The 20,230-nt window shown below is 46.0% G+C and overlaps 1 protein-coding gene across 6 annotated transcripts in view; it reads left to right on the forward strand.

The window, feature by feature from the left end:
• The window catches only part of ARHGAP17 (Rho GTPase activating protein 17), a 98,443-nt gene extending 78,716 nt beyond the window's left edge, over positions 1-19,727 (forward strand). For 4 of the 6 annotated variants that reach the window (XM_003261651.4, XM_003261652.4, XM_030799508.1 and 1 more), the window contains 3 exons: positions 1,232-1,401; positions 5,478-6,098; positions 17,269-18,129. In XM_003261651.4, the coding sequence (XP_003261699.1) occupies positions 1,232-1,401; positions 5,478-6,098; positions 17,269-17,399 (922 nt within the window). In that variant the 3' untranslated portion in view covers positions 17,400-18,129. Of the gene's footprint in view, positions 1-1,231; positions 1,402-5,477; positions 6,099-9,137; positions 9,187-17,268; positions 18,130-19,632 lie in introns of those variants that run through there. The other 2 variants (XM_030799501.1, XM_030799494.1) reach the window with 2 other exon arrangements.
• The last annotated feature ends 503 nt before the right edge of the window (positions 19,728-20,230 follow it).

The following is a 20,230-nucleotide window of genomic DNA, read 5'->3' on the forward strand; positions in this document are numbered from 1 at the left end:
ATCCTTCCTCCTCAGCCTCCCAAAGTGCTGGGATTACAGGCATGAGCCACCACGCCCAGCCAATTTATATATTTTCATTTCCTTGTGACATTCAATTTGTTTAATCAAGGCTCAGTGTATTATTTAAGACAATAATTAGTCTTAATGCAGAAGGACAAATGGAATGTCAGTTATTTTGCTTTTTTGTTTTTTTTTTTGAGACAGCATCTCGCTCTGTCAGCCAGGCTGGAGTGCAGTGGCACAATCTTGACTCACGGCAACCTCCGCCTCCTGGGTTCAAGCGATTCTCCCACCTCAGCCTCCAGAGTAGCTGGGACTATAGGCGTGCACCACCACACCTGGCTAATATTTGTATTTTTAGTGGAGACAGGGTTTCACCTTGTTGGCCAGGCTGGTCTTGACCTCCTGACCTCAAGTGATCCACCCGCCTCAGCCTTCCAAAGTGCTGGCATTACAGGCATGAGTCACTGCGCCTGGTCTGCTCTTTGTTTTTTATACTGTATTCTGTAGGTATTTTTATGTACATTACACTAATGTTATTCACTCTTTGGTGACCTTGACAAAATGGAGCTATAATGTTTGGTATAAAAAGTTCTGGGCCAGGAAACAGGAAGCCTGAATTCTGATCTCTATCCTGCTGCTACCAACTCTGGACTTCGAGTAGTCATTTAGCCTCTGAGTTCTCCTTCTTCAGTCCAAGTTATTGATAATAATCAAGCCCTTTATCATTTAGGGTCTTATTTTGCCATGGCTTTTGCTTAGTTTTGTACAGTGTATATGTCAACATGTAAAAGCCCTTTCATGGTATTAAGTACTGCCCAATTTCAGTCCAAACACAGTAGAACTGAAAACTCCACATTGGTTGCTTTGAAATGGTCTCTCTCATGATACTGGAGTGGCAGAGTCGTTGGAGTCCAGTCTGATGCAATGAATCTCATAAAATAAATAGTCCTATAGTCCCAGCTACTTGGGGTGCTGAGGCAGGAGGATTGCTTGAGTCCAGAAATTTGAGACCAACCTAGGCAACATAGCAAGACCTCATCTCTTAAAAAAAAATGGCACCAAGTAAACATTAGCTTTATAAGCCCAGTGTGAGCTAGTTAGAATTTCAGATCCTTTTCCTGCCTGCCGAAGTGAAAACTCTGCTTGGAATCTTATGTTTTATGTGCAGTATGTTCAGATTTTCTAGCTGGGATTGTCTAACGTCTAACTTGACTTTTACTCCTCTTAGTCCTCCCAAACCGAAGGACCCTGTGTCTGCAGCTGCGCCAGCACCAGGGAGAAACAACAGTCAGATAGCCTCTGGCCAAAACCAGGCCCAGGCAGCTGCCAGCTCCCACCAGCTCTCTGTGGGCCCACCTCACAATGCTGCAGGGCCCAGCCCACATACACTGCGCCGAGGTAAGCAGCCACCCTCCTCCTTGCCCTCAGGGAAGGCTGTACAGACCTCCTTAAGTTAGTGCAAGGATTCAGATGGTGAGGCTTGTGGCCAGATCTTTTCTGTGTCTGTTGTAAAATCCCAAGCAGAAAATTCAGTCATTCAAGAGAAAAGTCATTAAAGAAAAAGGAAAAAATAGACAATAGAAAAGCAGACGTTTAGTTTTTCCTTAGGCGTGACAAAGCTTAACAAACAAACAGTTCTGCAGAAATGCTCCCAGTTTTCCTGGTGTCGCAAGCCCTTGCTCTGTTTGGAGACTAGCACGGCCTCTGTACTTCTCAGCTTTGTGGGTCTGGGAGCCGGTTTTGCCTCAGAATTGGGGTGAGGGCTTTCTAGGTCCTGATTAACAGAATCTCAACTGCTTCCACCTGTCTCCCCTGCACTCCTCCACCCAGCAGCCAGAGGAATTGCTTTAAAACTCCAAGCAGATCATGTCGTCTCTTGGTTAAACTCTTCAGTGGCTTCCATGCAAACTTCTCACCCTGTGTTCTCTGTGCTCTGGTGGGGCCTACCTCTGAGCCCAGAGCTTACACTCCCCCCTCTCAACACACTCCGCTCTTGGTTCCTTGAATGAACTAAGCTCATCCCCTCCTTAGGGCTTCCAGAACATTCTGTCCCATGTCTTCATATGGTTTCTTCTTACCATTCAGGTCTCACCTCAAAAATCACTTCTTCCGGCTGGGCGTGGTGGCTCACACCTATAATCCCAGCACTTTGGGAGGCTGAGGCAGGAAGATCGCTTGAGGCCAGGAGTTGGAGACCAAACTGGTCAACATAGTGAGAGCCCCCCTCTACAAAAAAATTTTTTTTAATTATCTGGGTGTGGTGACACACACCTATAGTCCCAGCTACTCAGGAGGCTGAGGCAGGGGGATCACTTGAGCCCAGGAGGTCGAGCCTGCAGTGAGTTATGATTGCACCACTGCATTCCAGCCTGGACAACAGAATGCAGACCCCGTCTCTAAAATAAGAGAGGCCAGGGCATGGTGGCTCACACCAATAATTCAGCACTTTGGGAGGCCGGGGTGGGCAGATCGCTTGAGCCAGGAGTTCAAGACCAGCTTAGCCAACATGGTGAAACCCCATCTTTACTAAAAATACAAAAATTAGCTGGGTGTGGTGCTGCACACCTGTGGTCCTAGCTACTCAAGAGGCTGAGGCAGGAGAATCGCTTGAACCTGGGAGGCAGAGGTTGCAGCGAGCCAAGATTGCGCCACTGTACCCCAGCCTGGCCAACAGAGCAAGACTCCGTCCCAAAAAAAAAGGATTAAATTCACTGTGTCTGTCTATGAAAGCATGGTCTTTATAAAGCACTATGCAAATGTTAGTGGAATTTCTACAAATTATAGGCAGGGAGGCAAATTCGGGTCCACTGCTTGGTTGCAGACCTCCACTTTATCCTTCTTAAGGCTGCCTCTCTGGGCCCCGTCATCTTATCAGGATCTCAGCTGATCCTTGAGAGAAGTTAGTCTTCTGTACCTAGATTCCAGGTGTGACTCTGGTTTTGGATTAAGAAGACTCTTTTCCTCATAGCCACATTCAGAGTCTTTCCTGCTTCCCGAAATCACAGCTCCCAGGCTTCTTCACAGGATGAGTTTGATTCTTTTTGCCTTCCCCACCCCTTGCGCCTCTGAGGTGGTCTCAGACAAGGCCTCTGTTTCAACCAGCCCCCTCCCCCTGACACTTTGCTCCCATGCTCCCTCTCCTCATCCTCTTCACACCCTTAAATGTCAGGAACGAGCTTTTATTCAGTATGAATTTACAATTAGTATTGCTTAGAACAGAAAACTAGACTTTTTTTTTTAAATGCTGATGGCAGTCTGGAGTACAGCTAATGTAAGCTGGTTGGTGGTTTCTGAGTTCCAGGGTTGAAAGTTCCAGACCAGTGTGGCAGAGTAGACTTTACCCTTTTTTCTTTCTTTTTTTTCCTTTCTTATGTTTTTTAGAGGCAGGGTCTTGTTCTCTCACCCATGCTGGAATGCAGTGGCGTGATAATAGCTCACTGCATCCTCCAGCCACTGGACTCAAGTGATCCTCCCACTCTGGCCTCTCAAAGTGCTGGTACTACAGGCACACGCCACCATGCCTGGCTGCTTTATTTTTTTGTAGAGTCGAGGTCTCACTGTGTTGCCCAGGCTGGTCTTGAGTGATCTTCCTGCTTCAGCCAGTTCAGAGTGCTGGGAATACAGGCGTGAGCCACCGAGACTTTACCCTTTTTAATCCTGAATTCTGGGCCCTGTAAACAGGCAGCCGGGGAATAGAGGAAGGAGGAAGCGGAAAAAGCATTCAGGGAGTCCACATGTCATGGGCAGGAGTCTCCGTTCTGCCCCTTACTAGCTGTGTGACCTATTACCAAACACTGGCCCTCTTCAAGCCTCAGTTTTCTTCTCTGTGAAAATGGGGATAACAGAGCTTGCCCTGCAATGAGCTTATGAGGCTTGAATGAGATAATTTATATAAATTATAATGTGCATAATTTATATAAAAGGCCTTACTTGGTACTGGTGATAAGTGAAGAGTGATACATGTTCATTTCTTTCCTTCATTTCCTTCTCTTTTTTCTTGGGGAACCAGTAGGATCTTAGCAGAGTTTGAAAAAGGCTAAAGTCTCTCCTTTCCCTATACCCCTCCCAGCCCAAAACCAGAGCCCCAGATCTGTCGTTTTCCCTCCTGCCCTCCTCAGTATTAGGTTCCCATTCCCTGATCTCAGCTGGTGTAGGGAGGAGAGTGATGTGATTCAGCTCTCTTTGGAGAAATAATTCTAAGACAACTCTTCCAGATTTATTCATGCTTTTGTCCAGGACATATCTATTAACTCAAATGGTTCCAGAATTGGTAGAAATTCTGTTATTAAGACCAATCAAACTCTCAAGGAGAAGGTGGCTTGGGGTCAGGGATCATGTTATATCCGGGTGAACCAGTCATGCTTGGTGGTCCCTCCTGGCTGTTCTTGCCTCTTTCTGCGTCTTCCCATGGGGCCCTAATGAGGAGGCTGCTAAGTGGGCTGAGGGCAGCACGTCCGTGTCATTGGGGTGGCCTCTGTTAATAGTTTTCTTCTTATTGAACTTTCAAAACGATAGGCCTTTAAAGCCCTTTCAAATGTGCATAATGTACTTAATTTTTTTAATAAACTTGTTAGTTTGGAGTAATTTTGAATTTATAGAAAAGTTGCAGAGATAATGCTGAGAGTTCCCATATGCCCCTTACTCAGTTTCCCCTGTTGTTAGTGTGTTACATGACCATGGTACCTTTACCCCAGCTCAGAAATGAACATTGGGCCGGTCCCTCCACAGCCCCCCGACCCTTTTTTTTTTTTTTGAAATGGCCTCACTCTGTTGCCCAGGCTGGAATTCAGTGGTGTAATCACAGCTCACTGCAACCTTGGACTTCCCAGGCTCATGTGACCCTCCCACCTCAGCCTCATGAGTAGCTGGGATTACAGGAGCATGCCAGCACGCCCGGCTAATTTTTGTATTTTTTTGTAGAGATGAGGTTTTGCCACTTTGCCCAGGCTGGCCTTGAACTCCCGTGCTCAAGTGATTCGCCTGCTTTGGCCTCCCAAAGTGCTGAGATGACAGGCGTGAGCCACTGCACCTCACGGTTCATTATCATTAACTAGACTCCACATTTTGTTCAGATTTCCCTAGTTTTTCCACTCATGTCCATTTTCTGTCCCAGGATCTCATCCAGGAGCCCACATTGCATGTAGTCATCATATCTTCTTAGTCTCCTGCTATCTGTGATACGTTCTCCGTCTTTCTGTGCTTTTCTATGGCCTTGATGGTTTTGGAGAGTACTGGTCAGGCATTTTGAAGAAAGGCCCTCAGTTTGTGTTTGTCAGATGTTCTTCTGATGGTTAGACTGGGGTTATGGGTTTTGGGGAGGAAGACGCAGTGTGGGGCCCTCCTAACCACCTCTCATCAGAGGTGCATGATGCTGGCGTAGCTTATTACCGGCGAGGTTCAATTTGGGCTCCTGGCCAGGGCGGTGTTGCTGCCTCACTGTTCCTACTGAAAGGTGTTTTTTCTCTTTTGTGCAGCTGTTAAAAAACCCGCTCCAGCACCCCCGAAACCGGGCAACCCACCTCCTGGCCACCCCGGGGGCCAGAGTTCTTCAGGAACATCTCAGCATCCACCCAGTCTGTCACCAAAGCCACCCACCCGAAGCCCCTCTCCTCCCACCCAGCACACGGGCCAGCCTCCAGGGCAGCCCTCCGCCCCCTCCCAGCTCTCAGCACCCCGGAGGTACTCCAGCAGCCTGTCTCCAATCCAAGCTCCCAATCACCCGCCGCCACAGCCCCCTACGCAGGCCACGCCACTGATGCACACCAAACCCAATAGCCAGGGCCCTCCCAACCCCATGGCATTGCCCAGTGAGCATGGACTTGAGCAGCCATCTCACACCCCTCCCCAGACTCCAACGCCCCCCAGTACTCCGCCCCTAGGAAAACAGAACCCCAGTCTGCCAGCTCCTCAGACCCTGGCAGGGGGTAACTCTGAGACTGCACAGCCACATGCTGGAACCTTACCGAGACCGAGACCAGTACCAAAGCCAAGGAACCGGCCCAGCGTGCCCCCACCCCCCCAACCTCCTGGTGTCCACTCAGCTGGGGACGGCAGCCTCACCAACACAGCACCAACAGCTTCCAAGATAGTAACAGGTAACTAGGACAAAAATGCCCATATTTCCTCGTCTGCTCTACATTGCTTTTGTACTACTCCGTTTTATTTAAGCTTTGATTTATGCCAGGTGTCATCAGACTACATCTGCAAGCCAAACCTGTCCTGCAGCCAGTTTTTGTCATTAAAGTTTTATTGGAACACAGTTACACTCATTTGTTAACATATTGTCTGTGGCTGCATTGGTGCTAAAACAGCAGAGTTGGGTAGTCGTGACCAAAGATCCTATGGCCCACAAAGTTGGAAACATTTACTGCCTGGTCCTTTAAGTTTGCTGACCCCTGACTTATAGTTGCTTGTGTGTTTAAGACCTATGTAGGTTTACATTTTTCTAAACATAATGACTTTTAATCCAGGTGGAAGGTATTTTACGACACGAGCATTAACTTTCTTAGTGAATTCCTCATTAAAATGCTTAAACAGTACTTCTAAGAGTAAAAGTGTTGATATTAAGTACAAAATTTCAGGTATAACTTTAAAAAACATGATTTATGCCAAATTGAATGCTCCAAAAGGGAGATCTCAGGGCACTGTCATATCAGAGTGCTGGCCTCTAATGGCTTGGGAGGGAAGAATCAAGATTTTCCTGTAGACTCAGTGGGAACCTGTTTGGAAGTGGTGGTGATTGTACAGGTTTTAGTAGGCTACCTAATGGCATATTTTTAATAGTCTAGAACGTGACCATTTTATTTAAGATTTCAAAAATATTTCCATCCCAAATGCTCTAATTTATTATTTAAGGATGAATATGGGAGTTTCTAGTGTGTTTTAAAAAGTGGTAATTAGGGGCCTCAAAGAATTTCTTACAGCAGCCTAGTTTAAATTGTTCTAAGTGGGGCACTTTTGGAAAAGAAGCTGAAATATACCTCTGGGCTTTCCAACCATACTGAGTGACTTTGCAGCTAAAAATGTGCCAAGGTTTCCATTAACCCAAAGGGTGACGGTTAACTGATTCTAACAATATCTTTTAATAACTTTTCAGGAATATAATACATAATTTGCACATGTTATAAATGGTTAATAACTTTTTTTTCTGATGACATCAGAGCTTTTATTTTGAAAACAACAAAGCCATGTTGGTTTGTTTGTTTTGTTTCCCAATAGATGCCCTTACTAGTGCCCTCACAGGTGGGGAAGGTTTCCAGGACTAAGGTCTGTAACGGCCCCGAGCAGCTTGCCCCACAGCTCCAAATGCTCCTGCTTACCCGTGTTTTGCATATGTGCTTTTCACCGTGTGCTCAGGAGCAGCCGTTTGACCCTGTGCCCTGACAGCCAATGGGCCATCCATTCTGTAGCATATAGACATTTCTTTATTTTTATCAGAAGCACTTTGAGCTGCAGTGCTTCAAATTCAAGGAGTAGATGTCAGTAGATCAAGAGCCTGATTTCAAGCTGCTCTTGAAGAGTATCTTCTTTCTTAGGGGCCAGGCACAGTGGCTCGTGTCTCTAATCCCAGTACTTTGAGTGACTGAGGCAAGAGGATTGCTTGAGCCCGGGAGCTCGAGACTGCAGTGGGTAGTGATTGTGTCACTGCACACTGTAGTCCAGCCTGCATGACAGAGTGAGACGCTCTTTTTAAAAAAAAAAAAAAAAAAGGAATATGTTCTGTCTTTTTGGTGACCCTCTTAGCAGCAGTCTACTCTTCCCAGTGTGATTTACCTGTCACTAATGGGCTCACCAGCATCCAACCAAAGAGGACCCGGGTGCAGTCAGCACGGGAGGAAATTGTGTCCTTTGTGTCTTGAGCTTTAATTTTAAATTTTTATATCTTAAGTGCAAGTTAACTGCATGGAGCTTCTTAATTTGATATTTTAAATTCTCAAGACCAAAAAATTAAAAAAAAAAATCTTCCCCCAAATACCCTACACTGAATTCTTTTAAATTCCTTTGCATTCTAGCATGCTTACATTTTGCTTTATTAAACCATATGAGCTTTTTAAAAGGCACTGTGAGCTCATCTAAGTCTGCTGCTGGGTCCACATGTGGACAGCATAAGGCCCTCATTATGTGTACAGCTGCTTTAATCAGCTGGCCTGAGCCTTACGCCTATTGTGGGCCCCTTAGCCAGAGTGCTCACAGCTTAGGTCTGAGTAAGACTTTCTGTAGGAACCAGAAGTGGAAAACCAGAGCGTAACCTTCAAAACAGGGAGGAGGCCCGGGTGCGATACCACAATTTCATGCTTGTGACACACCAAAATGTTATTCTCAGATATTTCCTTTTATTTAAATGAAAGATTCCAAACCAGAATTATGCCTATTTTTTTAATACCATTGTTACCTGGGGTGTATTTATTCCACAAGTTTAGTTTACTGATCTGCTACAACACTGTAATGTACTGCCTGTAATTATTAGCTAAGTGAAATTTTACATTAAAAATGTGTTTCCCTAAGATACTAGCTATTTAAAAACCGGTCTATGCTATGAATTCTCCTAACTCAAGAAATTCCAGGTTACCAGAGTTATCTTTGTATTACAGAATTAACCTGTACTATCTTAAAATCCCCTAGCCTGCCATTGAAAGTACACAGAAGGCCAACATTTAGAATTTTTGAATCTGCTAGTGTTGATCATACTGCTATTAACCATTCTTGGATATAGCCATTGGGTTTTTCAAGGAGGAAAAAATATATAACTTCCTTGGACAGGATGGTCCTTTATTATGACGTAATGTTTTCACTTAGAAAACTTTAGATGGACAAATTCCTGAAAACAGGTTATTCCTTTAGAGTTGGATTAAGTTAGAGTTTTAAAGAGTTGGGTTAAGGCTAATGGGATTAAGATAAACTCTTGGGGGAGATTATTGCTGCCAAGCAGGTTTGGCAGCTAACTTCTCACAGCTCAGCACCAGCACTGGAGGATGCCGAGATTCTGGCATCATTTTGAGTCTCCTGTTAATTGTGACTCTAGAGAGCAGGAAGAGTTTTAATTCCCATGTAAAAGAGTTTATATCTTGCTATTTTTGAAGTAATAGATTTTAGCAAAGAGTATTCTAATTTAAACATTTTATTAAATAATTTAGATGTATGACCTGCCATATTCAGTAAGAACTGAGATTGGAATATTTAATGGTAAGGAAAAGGCACCTGATTGGCCAATGCATTTTTGCTACTTGATGATCATATTTGTGCACTCATGCCTGTTACTAACCGGCCACCCTAACCCTGCCTGCTTGCATCCCTACTAATAGTGCATGCACTGAAGGAGGACTGGCTTTGTTGATGCTTGCTGCAATCATTCGGAATACTAAGTGTGTACCCAGATGTGGAACAGGTGGTCACAAGGCTGGCCTTGTTACTTCTTTAATTTCCATTCTTTTCCATATTAGGCAAGCTTGAGGTATAGTAGAAAGAACACACATTATGGAGTCAGACCAGACTGAGTTAGAATTTCAGCTCTTGGTATAACATAGGCTAGGCACAACCTGGCTGATCTGTAAAGTGGTGACATCTGTCTAAATTGTTGAAGATCAAATAGAGAAAGTCCAAGGTTATTCTGTTAGCCAATTACAGTTCTTAATATACAGTGGATCTAAATGAAGGCTAGCTATTTCTCTCCTCTTTTTTTTTTTTTTTTTTTTTTTTTTTTTTGAGATGGAGTCTTGCTGTGTCACCCAGGCTGGAGTGCAATGGCGCAGTCTTGGCTCACTGCAAGCTCTGCCTGCCAGGTTCAAGCGATTCTCCTGCCTCAGCCTCCTGAGTACGTGGGATTATAGGCACCTGCCACCACATCTGGCTATTTTTTTTTATTTTTAGTAGAGACGGGGCTTCACCGTGTTGGCCAGGCTGGTCTTTTTTTTTTTTTTTTTTTGAGATGGAGTCTTGCTCTGTCGCCCAGGCTGGAGTGCAGTGACGCGATCTTGGCTCACTGCAAGCTCCGCCTCCTGGGTTCACGCCATTCTCCTACCTCAGCCTCCTGAGTAGCTGGGATTACAGGCGCCCGCCACCACTCCCGGCTAATTTTTTGTATTTTTAGTAGAGACGGGGTTTCACCGTGTTAGCCGAGATGGTCTCGATCTCCTGACCTTGTGATCCGCCTGCCTTGGCCTCCCAAAGTGCTGGGATTACAGGCGTGAGCCATCGTGCCCTGGCCAGGCTGGTCTTGAACTCCTGACCTTAGGTGATCTGGCCGCTTCGACCTCCCAAAGTGCTGGGATCATAGGCATGAGCCATTGTGCCTGGCCTGCTATTTATCATTTTTATCTAGTAGAAAAAAATACTTTTAATCAGATTTCTATGTTAGATTCACATGTCAGGGTTTTAAAAACTCATACGCCCGGACCTGGCCTTCTAGGACCCAAACACAGGAGACCGGGGGTGGAACCCAGGTATCCATATTTTGATTCTGATGCACCACTTGGTTTTTTGAATCTCACTTCTTTCGTGGGTTAAAAAGACAATGCTCTGCAGAAGGAGATAACAAATACATTCATATAATTTAGTGAGCCTGAGACTGTCTGTGAGGCGTTAGTCCACTGTACCACAGATAGACCAAATCACTCACATAGTAGCCATAAGCCTGGACACTTTGCTGGCTAATTTCATAGTGTTTGCTTTTTAAACTCTCACCCTCCTTATGTCATGGAAGTAATGCCTTTTTAAAAATAAGCATGAGCTGGGGCACGGTGGCTCATGCCTGTAATCCCAGCACTTTGGGAGGCTGAGGCGGGTGGATCATTTGAGGTCAGGAGTTCAAGACCAGCCTGGCCAACATGGGGAAGCCCCATCTCTACTGAAAATACAAAAAGTTAGCTGGGTGTCGTGATGGGTGCCTATAATCCCAGCTACTTGGGAGGCCAAGGCAGGAGAACTGCTTTAACCCAGGAGGTGGAGGTCGCGGTGAGCTGAGATTGTGCCACTACACTCCAGCCTGGGTGACAGAGTGAGACTGTCTCAAATAAATAAAAATAAGCATGGATATTAAAACTCTTGAGAAATGGAAATAATAAGAAATCAACTCTAGCTATACAATTGAAAAAGTCTGCCATTTATGTTCTACTTTTTTTCTTTTCTCTCCTCTTCTCTTCTCTTCTCTTCTCTTCTCTTCTCTTCTCTTCTCTTCTTTTCTCTTCTCTTTTCAGACGGAGTCTCGCTCTGTTCCCCAGGCTGGAGTGCAGTGGCGCAATCTTGGCTCACTGCAAGCTCCGCCTCCCGGGTTCACGCCATTCTTCTGCCTCAGCCTCCCAAGTAGCTGGGACTACAGGCACCCGCCACCGTGCCCAGCTAATTTTTTGTATTTTTAGTAGAGACAGGGTTTCACCATGTTAGCCAAGATGGTCTCGATCTCCTGACCTCGTGATCCACCCACCTCGGCCTCCCAAAGTGCTGGGATTACAGGCGTGAGCCACCACACCCGCCCCTTTTTTTCTTTTAGTTTTTCTAAAAGGCAAGGAGGTGCATGAGCATAATTATTTGACATAGACAGATTTGGATCCTTTTGTTTTACTTTACATCATATGCCCGTTCTCATGTGATAATGTAATTTTTAGAGCCATGTTTTTCAGTGACTACATAATGTTTCATCAACCAGATGTATTATTACTCCTAGTTGGATATTTAAGTGGCTTCTGTTTCTACTTGCAGTTTATTTTTAATAAGTAGATAATCAGAACTGTGTCAAGATAACATCCAGTGAGACTTGAACAGAATCACTCCTGAATAGTTGACTCAAAGTCTCTCATAGCCCTAGAAAACTGACGAGAAATCATCAGTTCCTGATAAAATTACACAATTCTACTTCGACCAAAGAGGATCAAAGCCAGATTGGTTGGACTGTCATTCTTCTGTTTATTTATTTTATGTATTTTTTGAGACAGAGTCTTACTCTGTCGCCCAGGCTGGAGTGCAGTGGTGCAATCTTGGCACACTGCAACCCCTGCCTCCCTGGTTTAAGCAGTTCTCTTGCCTCAGCCGCCCAAGTAGCTGGGATTATAGGCAGGTGTGGCAACACCCGACTGATTTTTGTATTTTTAGTAGAGACGGGGTTTCGCCATATTGGCCAGGCTGGTCTCGAACTCATGGCTTCAAGTGATCCACTCACTTCTGCCTCCCAAAGTGCTGGGATTACAGGCATGAGCCACCGTGCCTGGCCCCATCATTCTTAATCACCCTTTTTCCCTCTTTCCCAAAAGAGTTGTGTATATCTTTGGGTGAGGATCCTGAAAGTGAAGACATTATCTGAGGAAATAATGGTTTGGGTCTTAAACACTCTGGTTAGAGCTAAGTTTATATGACAGGTATTACATTGTAAAAAGGAGGAAAAGGTTATTTTAAAAAGACACCTGTTAGAACCTGCTTTTTTTTTTTTTTTTGAGATGGAGTCTCACCCTGTCGCTCAGACTGGAATGCAGTGGTGCGATCTCAGCTCACTGTGACCTCCACCTCCCAGGTTCAAGCGATTCTCCTGCCTCAGCCTCCTGAGTAGCTGGAATTACAGGCACTCACTACCATGCTTGGCTAATTTTTGTATTTTTAGCAGAGACGGTGTTTCACCATGTTGGCCAGGCTGGTCTTGAACTCCTGACCTCAGATGATCTGCCTGTCTCGGCCTCCCAAAGTGCTGGGATTACAGGCATGAGCCACCGTACCCAGCCAGAACCTGCTTTCTAAAAGCACCCTAAACCTCTTTGGTTGCGAATTTATATATTCTTTGCCTTCCAAGGGCTGGTCTTTGAGGATATTGCTTGGAATTAAGTTCATACAGTAGACATTTTATTTAAAACAAAAACAAAACAGAAAAGAGACCTCCAATAAAAGTTTTCTTTTTTGTCTGGTTTTTTGCTTTTTTTTTTATTTCAAAATATAATACTTGTCATATAAACTTAGCTCCAAGCAGTATGCTGAAAGACCAGCCCTTCTTGGAATGCAAATAATATATAAATTCATAGCCAGAGAAGTTTAGAGGTGTTTAAAGAAAACCAGGTTCTTACAGGTGTCTTTCTAAAATAACCTTTATCTCTTTTTTACAACAATCAACCAGAGTGTTTAAGACTCAAACCGTTCACTGGTGAAGGAAGGCATTCCCTGAGACCCTAGGTCTGAGAAGAGGGATGGGTGGTGGAGAGGGGGAGGGAGTTTATTCGCTCTGCAGTTGTGCCTGCACCACTTTACTTTCAAGGGCATATTTGGATCTGTTACTTGTCAAAGTGGCTATCAGAATCACCTTGGACTTCTTGAAGGGTGAGTTCACAACCAAAAGCACATATTCAAAATTGTTGAAGTAATAAGTAAATCTTCTAGAATCATACCCTTAGTGATAACATTCCACTTCTACCTCTTAAATATCCACTTCTGTTTCCTGGATAAGATACTCAGTTCAGGAAGGAACCTGGGTTACATTTGTCAGAGCCCCAAATCTGTGATGAACTGTATGAAGTTCTGTCTTTGGGCCGAGGCTGGTTACTGGAGGTCATCCTCTGTTTCTCTTTTTTTTTGTTGTTAAAAAATAAACAAAAAGAGACAGGGTCTTGCTCTGTTGCCCAGGCTAGAGTGCAGCAGTGTGATTATAGTCCACTGCAGCCTTGACCTCCTGGGCTCAAGTGAACCTCCCAAGTAGCTGGAAGGTGGAACTAGAGGCATGCGCCACCACACCTGGCTAATTTTTGTGTTTTTCTTATAGAGACGGAGTCTCATGTTGCCTGGGCTGGTCTCGAACTTCTGGGCTCACACCATCATCCTACTACGCCCAGCCTATTTTGTTTTTTTAAATACAATATCTTTTATATGAACTTAGCTCCAAGCATACGCTCAGAAACCAGCCCTTCTTGGAGTGCAGTTAATATATGAGTTCATAGCCAGAAAGATTTAGAGGTGTTTCAGACAAACCAGGTTCTTACAGGTGTCTTTCTGAAATAACCATTTTCTCCTGTTTACAACAAACCAGTGTTTAAGACTGAAACAATGGGCTGGGCGCGGTGGCTCACGCCTGTAATCCCAGCACTTTGGGAGGCCGAGGCGGGCGGATCACGAGGTCAGGAGATCGAGACCATCCTGGTTAACATGGTGAAACCCCGTCTCTACTAAAAATACAAAAAATTAGCCGGGTGCGGTGGCAGGTGCCTGTAGTCCCAGCTACTCGGGAGGCTGAGGCAGGAGAATGGCGTGAACCCAGGAGGCGGAGCTTGCAGTGAGCCGAGATCGCGCCACTGCACTCCAGCCTGGGTGACAGAGAGAGACTCCGTCTCAAAAAAAAAAAAAAAAAGACTGAAACAATGATATCAGATAATGTCTTTGAGGGCCCTCACCCAGGGATTTACAGACTCCTCTGGGGAGGAGGGAAAATGTAATGTGAAGAGCCAGAGTGCAACCAATCTGGCTTTGATCCTCTTTGGTCCACACTGGCTGTGTCACCTTGGGCAAGGAATAGAGCCTCTGAGTCTCCCTTTCTTATTTCTGCTGCCTTAGGATTAGTTAATGGGGGTTCAGTGAGACGACATGATAAAGTGTTGCTGTATAGTACAGTCTGTGGTGTAAGTAAGTGCTCTATAGTAATGTCAGCTACCGAGGCTGGGTGTGGTGGCTCATGCTGGTAATCCCAGCACTTTGGGGAGCCGAGGTGGGAGGATTGCTTGAGGCCAGGAGTTCAAGACCAGCCCAGTCAACATGGTGAAACCCTGTCTCTACCAAAAATAAAAAAAAATTAGCCAGGCATGGTGGTGTATGCTTGTAGTCCTAGCTACTCGGGAGGCTGAGGTGGGAGGATCGCTTGAGCCTAGGAGGTGGAGGCTGCAGTGAGCTGAGATTGCACGACGGCACTCCAGCCTGGGCAAAAGAGCGAGACCCTATCTCAAAAAAAAAAAATTTTTTTTTTAATGTTAGCTACTGTGATGAAGTCTCTTTCTGAAAACTAGTTCTGTACAGGTTGCCGTAATTCTTTCTCCTTTTTGTGTGTAAACAAAGTCATCGTTTCTTTCAGGGACTGATTCATGTAGGAATAGAGAGGGGCTGGGGAAGCCAGATGGGGCAGGTGGGCAGCAGAGTAAGGGATTTCCTTTACACCCCAAAACACCTTTTTTCCCCTTGAATAAATAATGTGCGTGGATCATAAATAGAAAAGTTCAGAGAGGTACAAATCTAAAAATTATGTATATGTGATGTATAAGAAAAAAAGAGCAGCTGTGGAAGGGCTTGGTGGCTGACAGACGTTAGCTCGCATGTAAATACAGATATTAACAAGTAGAAATCTCATCCATATACACAGTGCCTTTGCATCATGCATTCCCCACCAAGTCATGTCGGTTCCATAGTTTCTGGTAAACTCTGGGCCGAGAAGAGACACGGGCTGGTAGCCCCTTCTGTTTTTGCGGGCCAAGATAATGGGGAAAGGATTGCATTTGCAGTGATTTTCTTATACGTCGTCTTCAAGTCACAGCTACTTCTTTGCCTGAGGATGTAAGAACGGAGGATTGGAAAGATGGTTGCTCTAGATGACTCTTTATGCATCCATCCAAGCATCCAAGTGTGCAGCTACAAAATTTATTGAACATCTGCTATTTGCCGGTCACTGTTTTAGGTACTGAGGATACATTGTGAACAAGACAGACACAGTCCCTGCCTTCGTTGACTTCTGTTCTGCTTAGGACAAATCCAAGGCAGCCCCTATTCTGTGCATATAGACCACCTTTGACTGCACCATAGGCTGGTGCAATTCTGCACGGTGTCGTTGGTTTTATAGTTATCACAAGGCCTGAATTGTCTGAAATGACATTCAGCACCTGAACTCTTTGACACCTTGGCACCTCCATAAATCTAGAAATTTCTCTGAGTCATGGTGCATAGGAAACCCTGAGGGACAACCCAGGAGTAAGTGTGAGAAAAAGGATGTCCCAGGGAGTGAATAGATCTCATAGCTCAGAACTGTAGGGACAGGAAGGTGGAAGGGGTGGGAGCTGGAACAAGTCTCCAAGCAGTGAGCTTCCCCAAAGTGCACCAGCGTTTTCAAGCTGTGCCTGCGTAGACGGGAGCAGGTTGAACAGAAATATGGTCAAAACTAGCTCCCGCCAGGATGTCATTTTGCACCACAGCAAGTGGGGGAAAGCAGCTCTCAAGCCTAACTGTGAAACGCCCCCGCAAACCACCTCCTCCTCCCACTCCCTCACTGCTGCCTGCCATGGCTACCTCTAACCCAGCAAAGCAAAACTACAAAACATCTCTCTTCTGTCTTACCCCAGCCCTAAAATACCTAATGAGGCTCTCATAATTTGCCAGAACCCACATCTACTAGAGAAGCCAGCCCTTTTGTCTTAACTTAGGATCCCCTTGGTTCGCCTACTTGACCGTGGGCTTCACTGAGGCTGTGCCTGTCTTGTTCACTGTTGCGTCCTCAGCAGGTAGAATGGTGCCTGGCACCCGGGAGGTGCTCAGTAAATATTTGTTCATGCATAAATGAATCTGAGACCCACTGGCCTCTGGGAAGAGCATAGGAGAGGGGGACAACAGCAAGACATGAAAATGGCATTCGAGGTGTATTAGACAGAGAAGGGAACGTTAATGTTTGCAGGAGACTTGGTCTGCCTCAGTGATGTCAGTCAGCAGTGATTGTGATTCCCCAGGGGCCACTCGGCAGCATCTGGAGACAGTTTAAACTTCCCCAGTGATCTGTGATGTACAGGAGACATTTTTGGTTGTCACACTGGGGGAGGAGGCTGCATGTCACTGGCATCTGTTGGGTGACACCTACAATGCACAGGACAACCACAACAAATAATTAAGGCCCAAATGTTGCTGATGCTGAGGGTGAGGTCCTAGTGTTAGTAACAGGAGGAAAACCCAGCAGTCTCGAGGAGAGACCTCTTCCCAGGGCAGCCCAGGGGCCATCAGGAGGGTTCATCTCATGCATTAGAGGCCTTGGGAAGAATGAGGCTTCCTTTCCTCCATCAAAGCAAGCAAGTCCTTTAAAAGCTGCATCTCCAAGGGCTGCTCCGGGCTCATAGCAAGCAACATCAGAGCCCAGAGGCGAGGCTGTGCCACTCAGCTGCCCTCTGGGGTCACAAAGGCTTCACTTAGCTTCTAAGAGCTGATGAAGCCTCTCGCAAGGGACCCTGTGTGCATGGGCTGACCCTGAAACTTCCCAGCCTCTCCTTCTCAGAGCACCCTCAGGTGGCCTCTCGGGGGTTACCCCTCATTGATACCATGTCTCCTCGTGTTTTTGTCCAGACTCCAATTCCAGGGTTTCAGAACCACATCGCAGCATCTTTCCTGAAATGCACTCAGACTCAGCCAGCAAAGACGTGCCTGGCCGCATCCTGCTGGATATAGACAATGATACCGAGAGCACTGCCCTGTGAAGAAAGCCCTCTCCCAGCCCTCCACCCTTTCCACCCTGGTGAGTGGAGCAGGGGCAGGCGAACCTCTTCCTTTGCAGACCAAACAGTGAAAAGCTTTCAGTGGAGGACAAAGGAGGGCCTCACTGTGCGGGACCTGCCTTCTGCACGGCCCAAGGAGAACCACTAAAGCTGAATGACCTGTCTTGAAGAAGTTGGCTTTCTTTACATGGGAAGGAAATCATGCCAAAAAAATCCAAAACAAAGAAATACCTGGAGTGGAGAGAGTATTCCTGCTGAAATGCGCATAGGAAGCTTTTGTCCCTGCTGTTAATGCAGGCAGCACCTACAGCAACTTGGAATGAGTAAGAAGCAGTGCGTTAACTATCTATTTAATAAAATGCGCTCATTATGCAAGTCGCCTACTCTCTGCTACCTGGACATTCATTCTTATGTATTAGGAGGGAGGCTGCTCTCCTTCAGACTTGCTGCAGAATCATTTTGTATCATGTATGGTCTGTGTCTCCCCAGTCCCCTCAGAACCATGCCCATGGATGGTGACTGCTGGCTCTGTCACCTTGTCAAACTGGATGTGACCCATGCCGCCTTGTTGGATTGTCGGAATGTAGACAGAAATATACTGTTCTTTTTTTTTTTTAAACAATGTAATTGCTACTTGATAAGGACCGAACATTATTCTAGTTTCATGTTTAATTTGAATTAAATATATTCTGTGGTTTATATGAAAACTTCATAATTCTTGGAGACAGATTGTGGAATGTGTGTGTGTGTGCGCATGAGTGTGTGTGTGTTGCCGCTCAACCAGATAGAATTGTGGCTGGGACATCTTGGGGGAGAGGGTCTAATTGTAGCTGTAGGAGTTTGAAGAAACAGAGAGCAAGGTTGCAGCAGTGAAAAAGGCCACCAGGTGCCCCAGAGATCTCCTAGCCTGGCCATCCTCAGTGCAGGTTCTGGTCAAGGCTGCACCCTTGGTCCTCCCAGTGCTGGCATCCCTTTCTTTCCATCTAGAGATACTCAGACTCCCGGGGGCAGCTCACAGGAGCTCAGCCCCACCGGGTTGGTGCATTCGTCAGCAGTTGTGAATTGCCATAGAGAGCCCTTTTTCCAATGGCTGGTGCTTTCATGCCCTATCCAAGGCGTGAAAATTATCCCATCTTTCCCAGGATTGAAATACTAGGAAAGAGCCGATGGGGAATTGGAGCAAAGCGAGACTGAGGCTCTGGATGGCTGGTCTCACGATAGCATGACCCCTGTGGCCCAGATAAGGCCGTTTTCTCTTGGGAACAGAGTGGGACATGCTGCCAGAGTTGGCTGCCCTGAGCCTTCTATTGATCGAGTTTGCTAGGTGTGTCAGTGTCTAAGTCACTGCTTAGAAGACACTGGGCCTCTTTCCACTACGAACTGACTTAAGCCTGATTTAAAAAGGGGAATCACAGTTTCCTTTTGTTTTTTTGAAACAGATCTCACTCCGTGGCCCAGGCTGGAGTGCAGTGGCACAATCATAACTCACTGCAGCCTCCAAACTCCTAGGCTCAAATGATCCTCCCAACTCAGCCTCCCGAGTAGCTGAGACTACAGGTGCATGGCAATACACGCAACTAATTTTTAAATATTTTTTTTTTCTAGAGACAGAGATCTTTCTGTGTTGCCCAGGCTGGTCTTACAATTCTGGCTTCAAGCCATCCTCCTACTTCAGCCTCCGAAAGTGCTGGGATTACAGGCATGAGCCACCATGCCCAGCCCACATTTTCATCTTTACTCAGTTTCCTATGCCCTCAAAGTACTCCCTATACTTATTAATTACCTTGAAAATTTGCTCCCATATCTTGAATTTTCATCGGCTTAAGGCTCACTCTTCCCCTGTGCCACCTGTGTATTGTTAATTTTCTATACCCTCCTTTAGCCACAGAACAAACCCTGCAGAGAAAGAAGCCTCCGTGTAGGCTGATGCTCCATGTTGAGCACCTTCTCCAGGAGCCTGGCTGTCCACGGTCAGGTGTCTCCGTGGAGCCTCGGAGATGCTCCCATGGTGATGCCTGAGCTTGTCCTCCAGAGGAAGCAGGGATGTGGGCGCTTGTCAAGGAGATGCTGTTGGCACCTGGGGACGAGCAACATCCATGCTGACACCCTGCCCAGAATGTAGCATGTGTTCATCATTGCTGATTCTGAAATACAGCAAACCATACCTCAGTATTTTAAGAGCCTCATTCAGTTTTTACTCTCCTGTTGTTTGCAGCAATCTTCCTACCCTGACAGCCGCAAACTTCAAAACAATGAAGGTCATTTGACTCTGTGTATGTGTCAAAGGTAAAGACCACACTTTGGGAGGCCAAGGTGGGCAGATCACTTGATGTCAGGAGTTCGAGACCAGCCTGGTCAACATGGTGAAACCCCATCTCTACTAAAGATACAAAAAATTAACTTGGCATTGTGGTGGGCGCCAGTAATCCCAGCTACTTAGGAGGCTGAGACAGGAGAATCACTTGAACCTGGGCGACAGAGACTACAGTGAGCCCAGATCAAGCCAGTGCACTCCAGCCTGGGCAACAAAGTGAGACTGTCTCAAAAAAAAAAAAAAAGGACCAAACAACTGTCTGGAGCAGGATACGTGGCTCAGCATCCCACCGGCAGGGCCAGGAGAGGCACCTGGATCCTCTGGATCCTCTTTCTTTCCCATTCCTGTGGCCTGGGATTCCTTCTGCTGGAGGCGTCGTACTGTGTTGGCACTGCACATTAGGTACACCATTTCCAGCCTGCCCACCGTTAGAGAGGCAGAGAATCTGAATCCACAGTGGCCATTTCTGGCCATCCAGAAGGACACTGGCCACCTGCCC

Source organism: Nomascus leucogenys, chromosome 2 (genome assembly GCF_006542625.1).
Source record: "Nomascus leucogenys isolate Asia chromosome 2, Asia_NLE_v1, whole genome shotgun sequence".
NCBI classification, from domain to species: Eukaryota; Metazoa; Chordata; class Mammalia; order Primates; family Hylobatidae; genus Nomascus; species Nomascus leucogenys.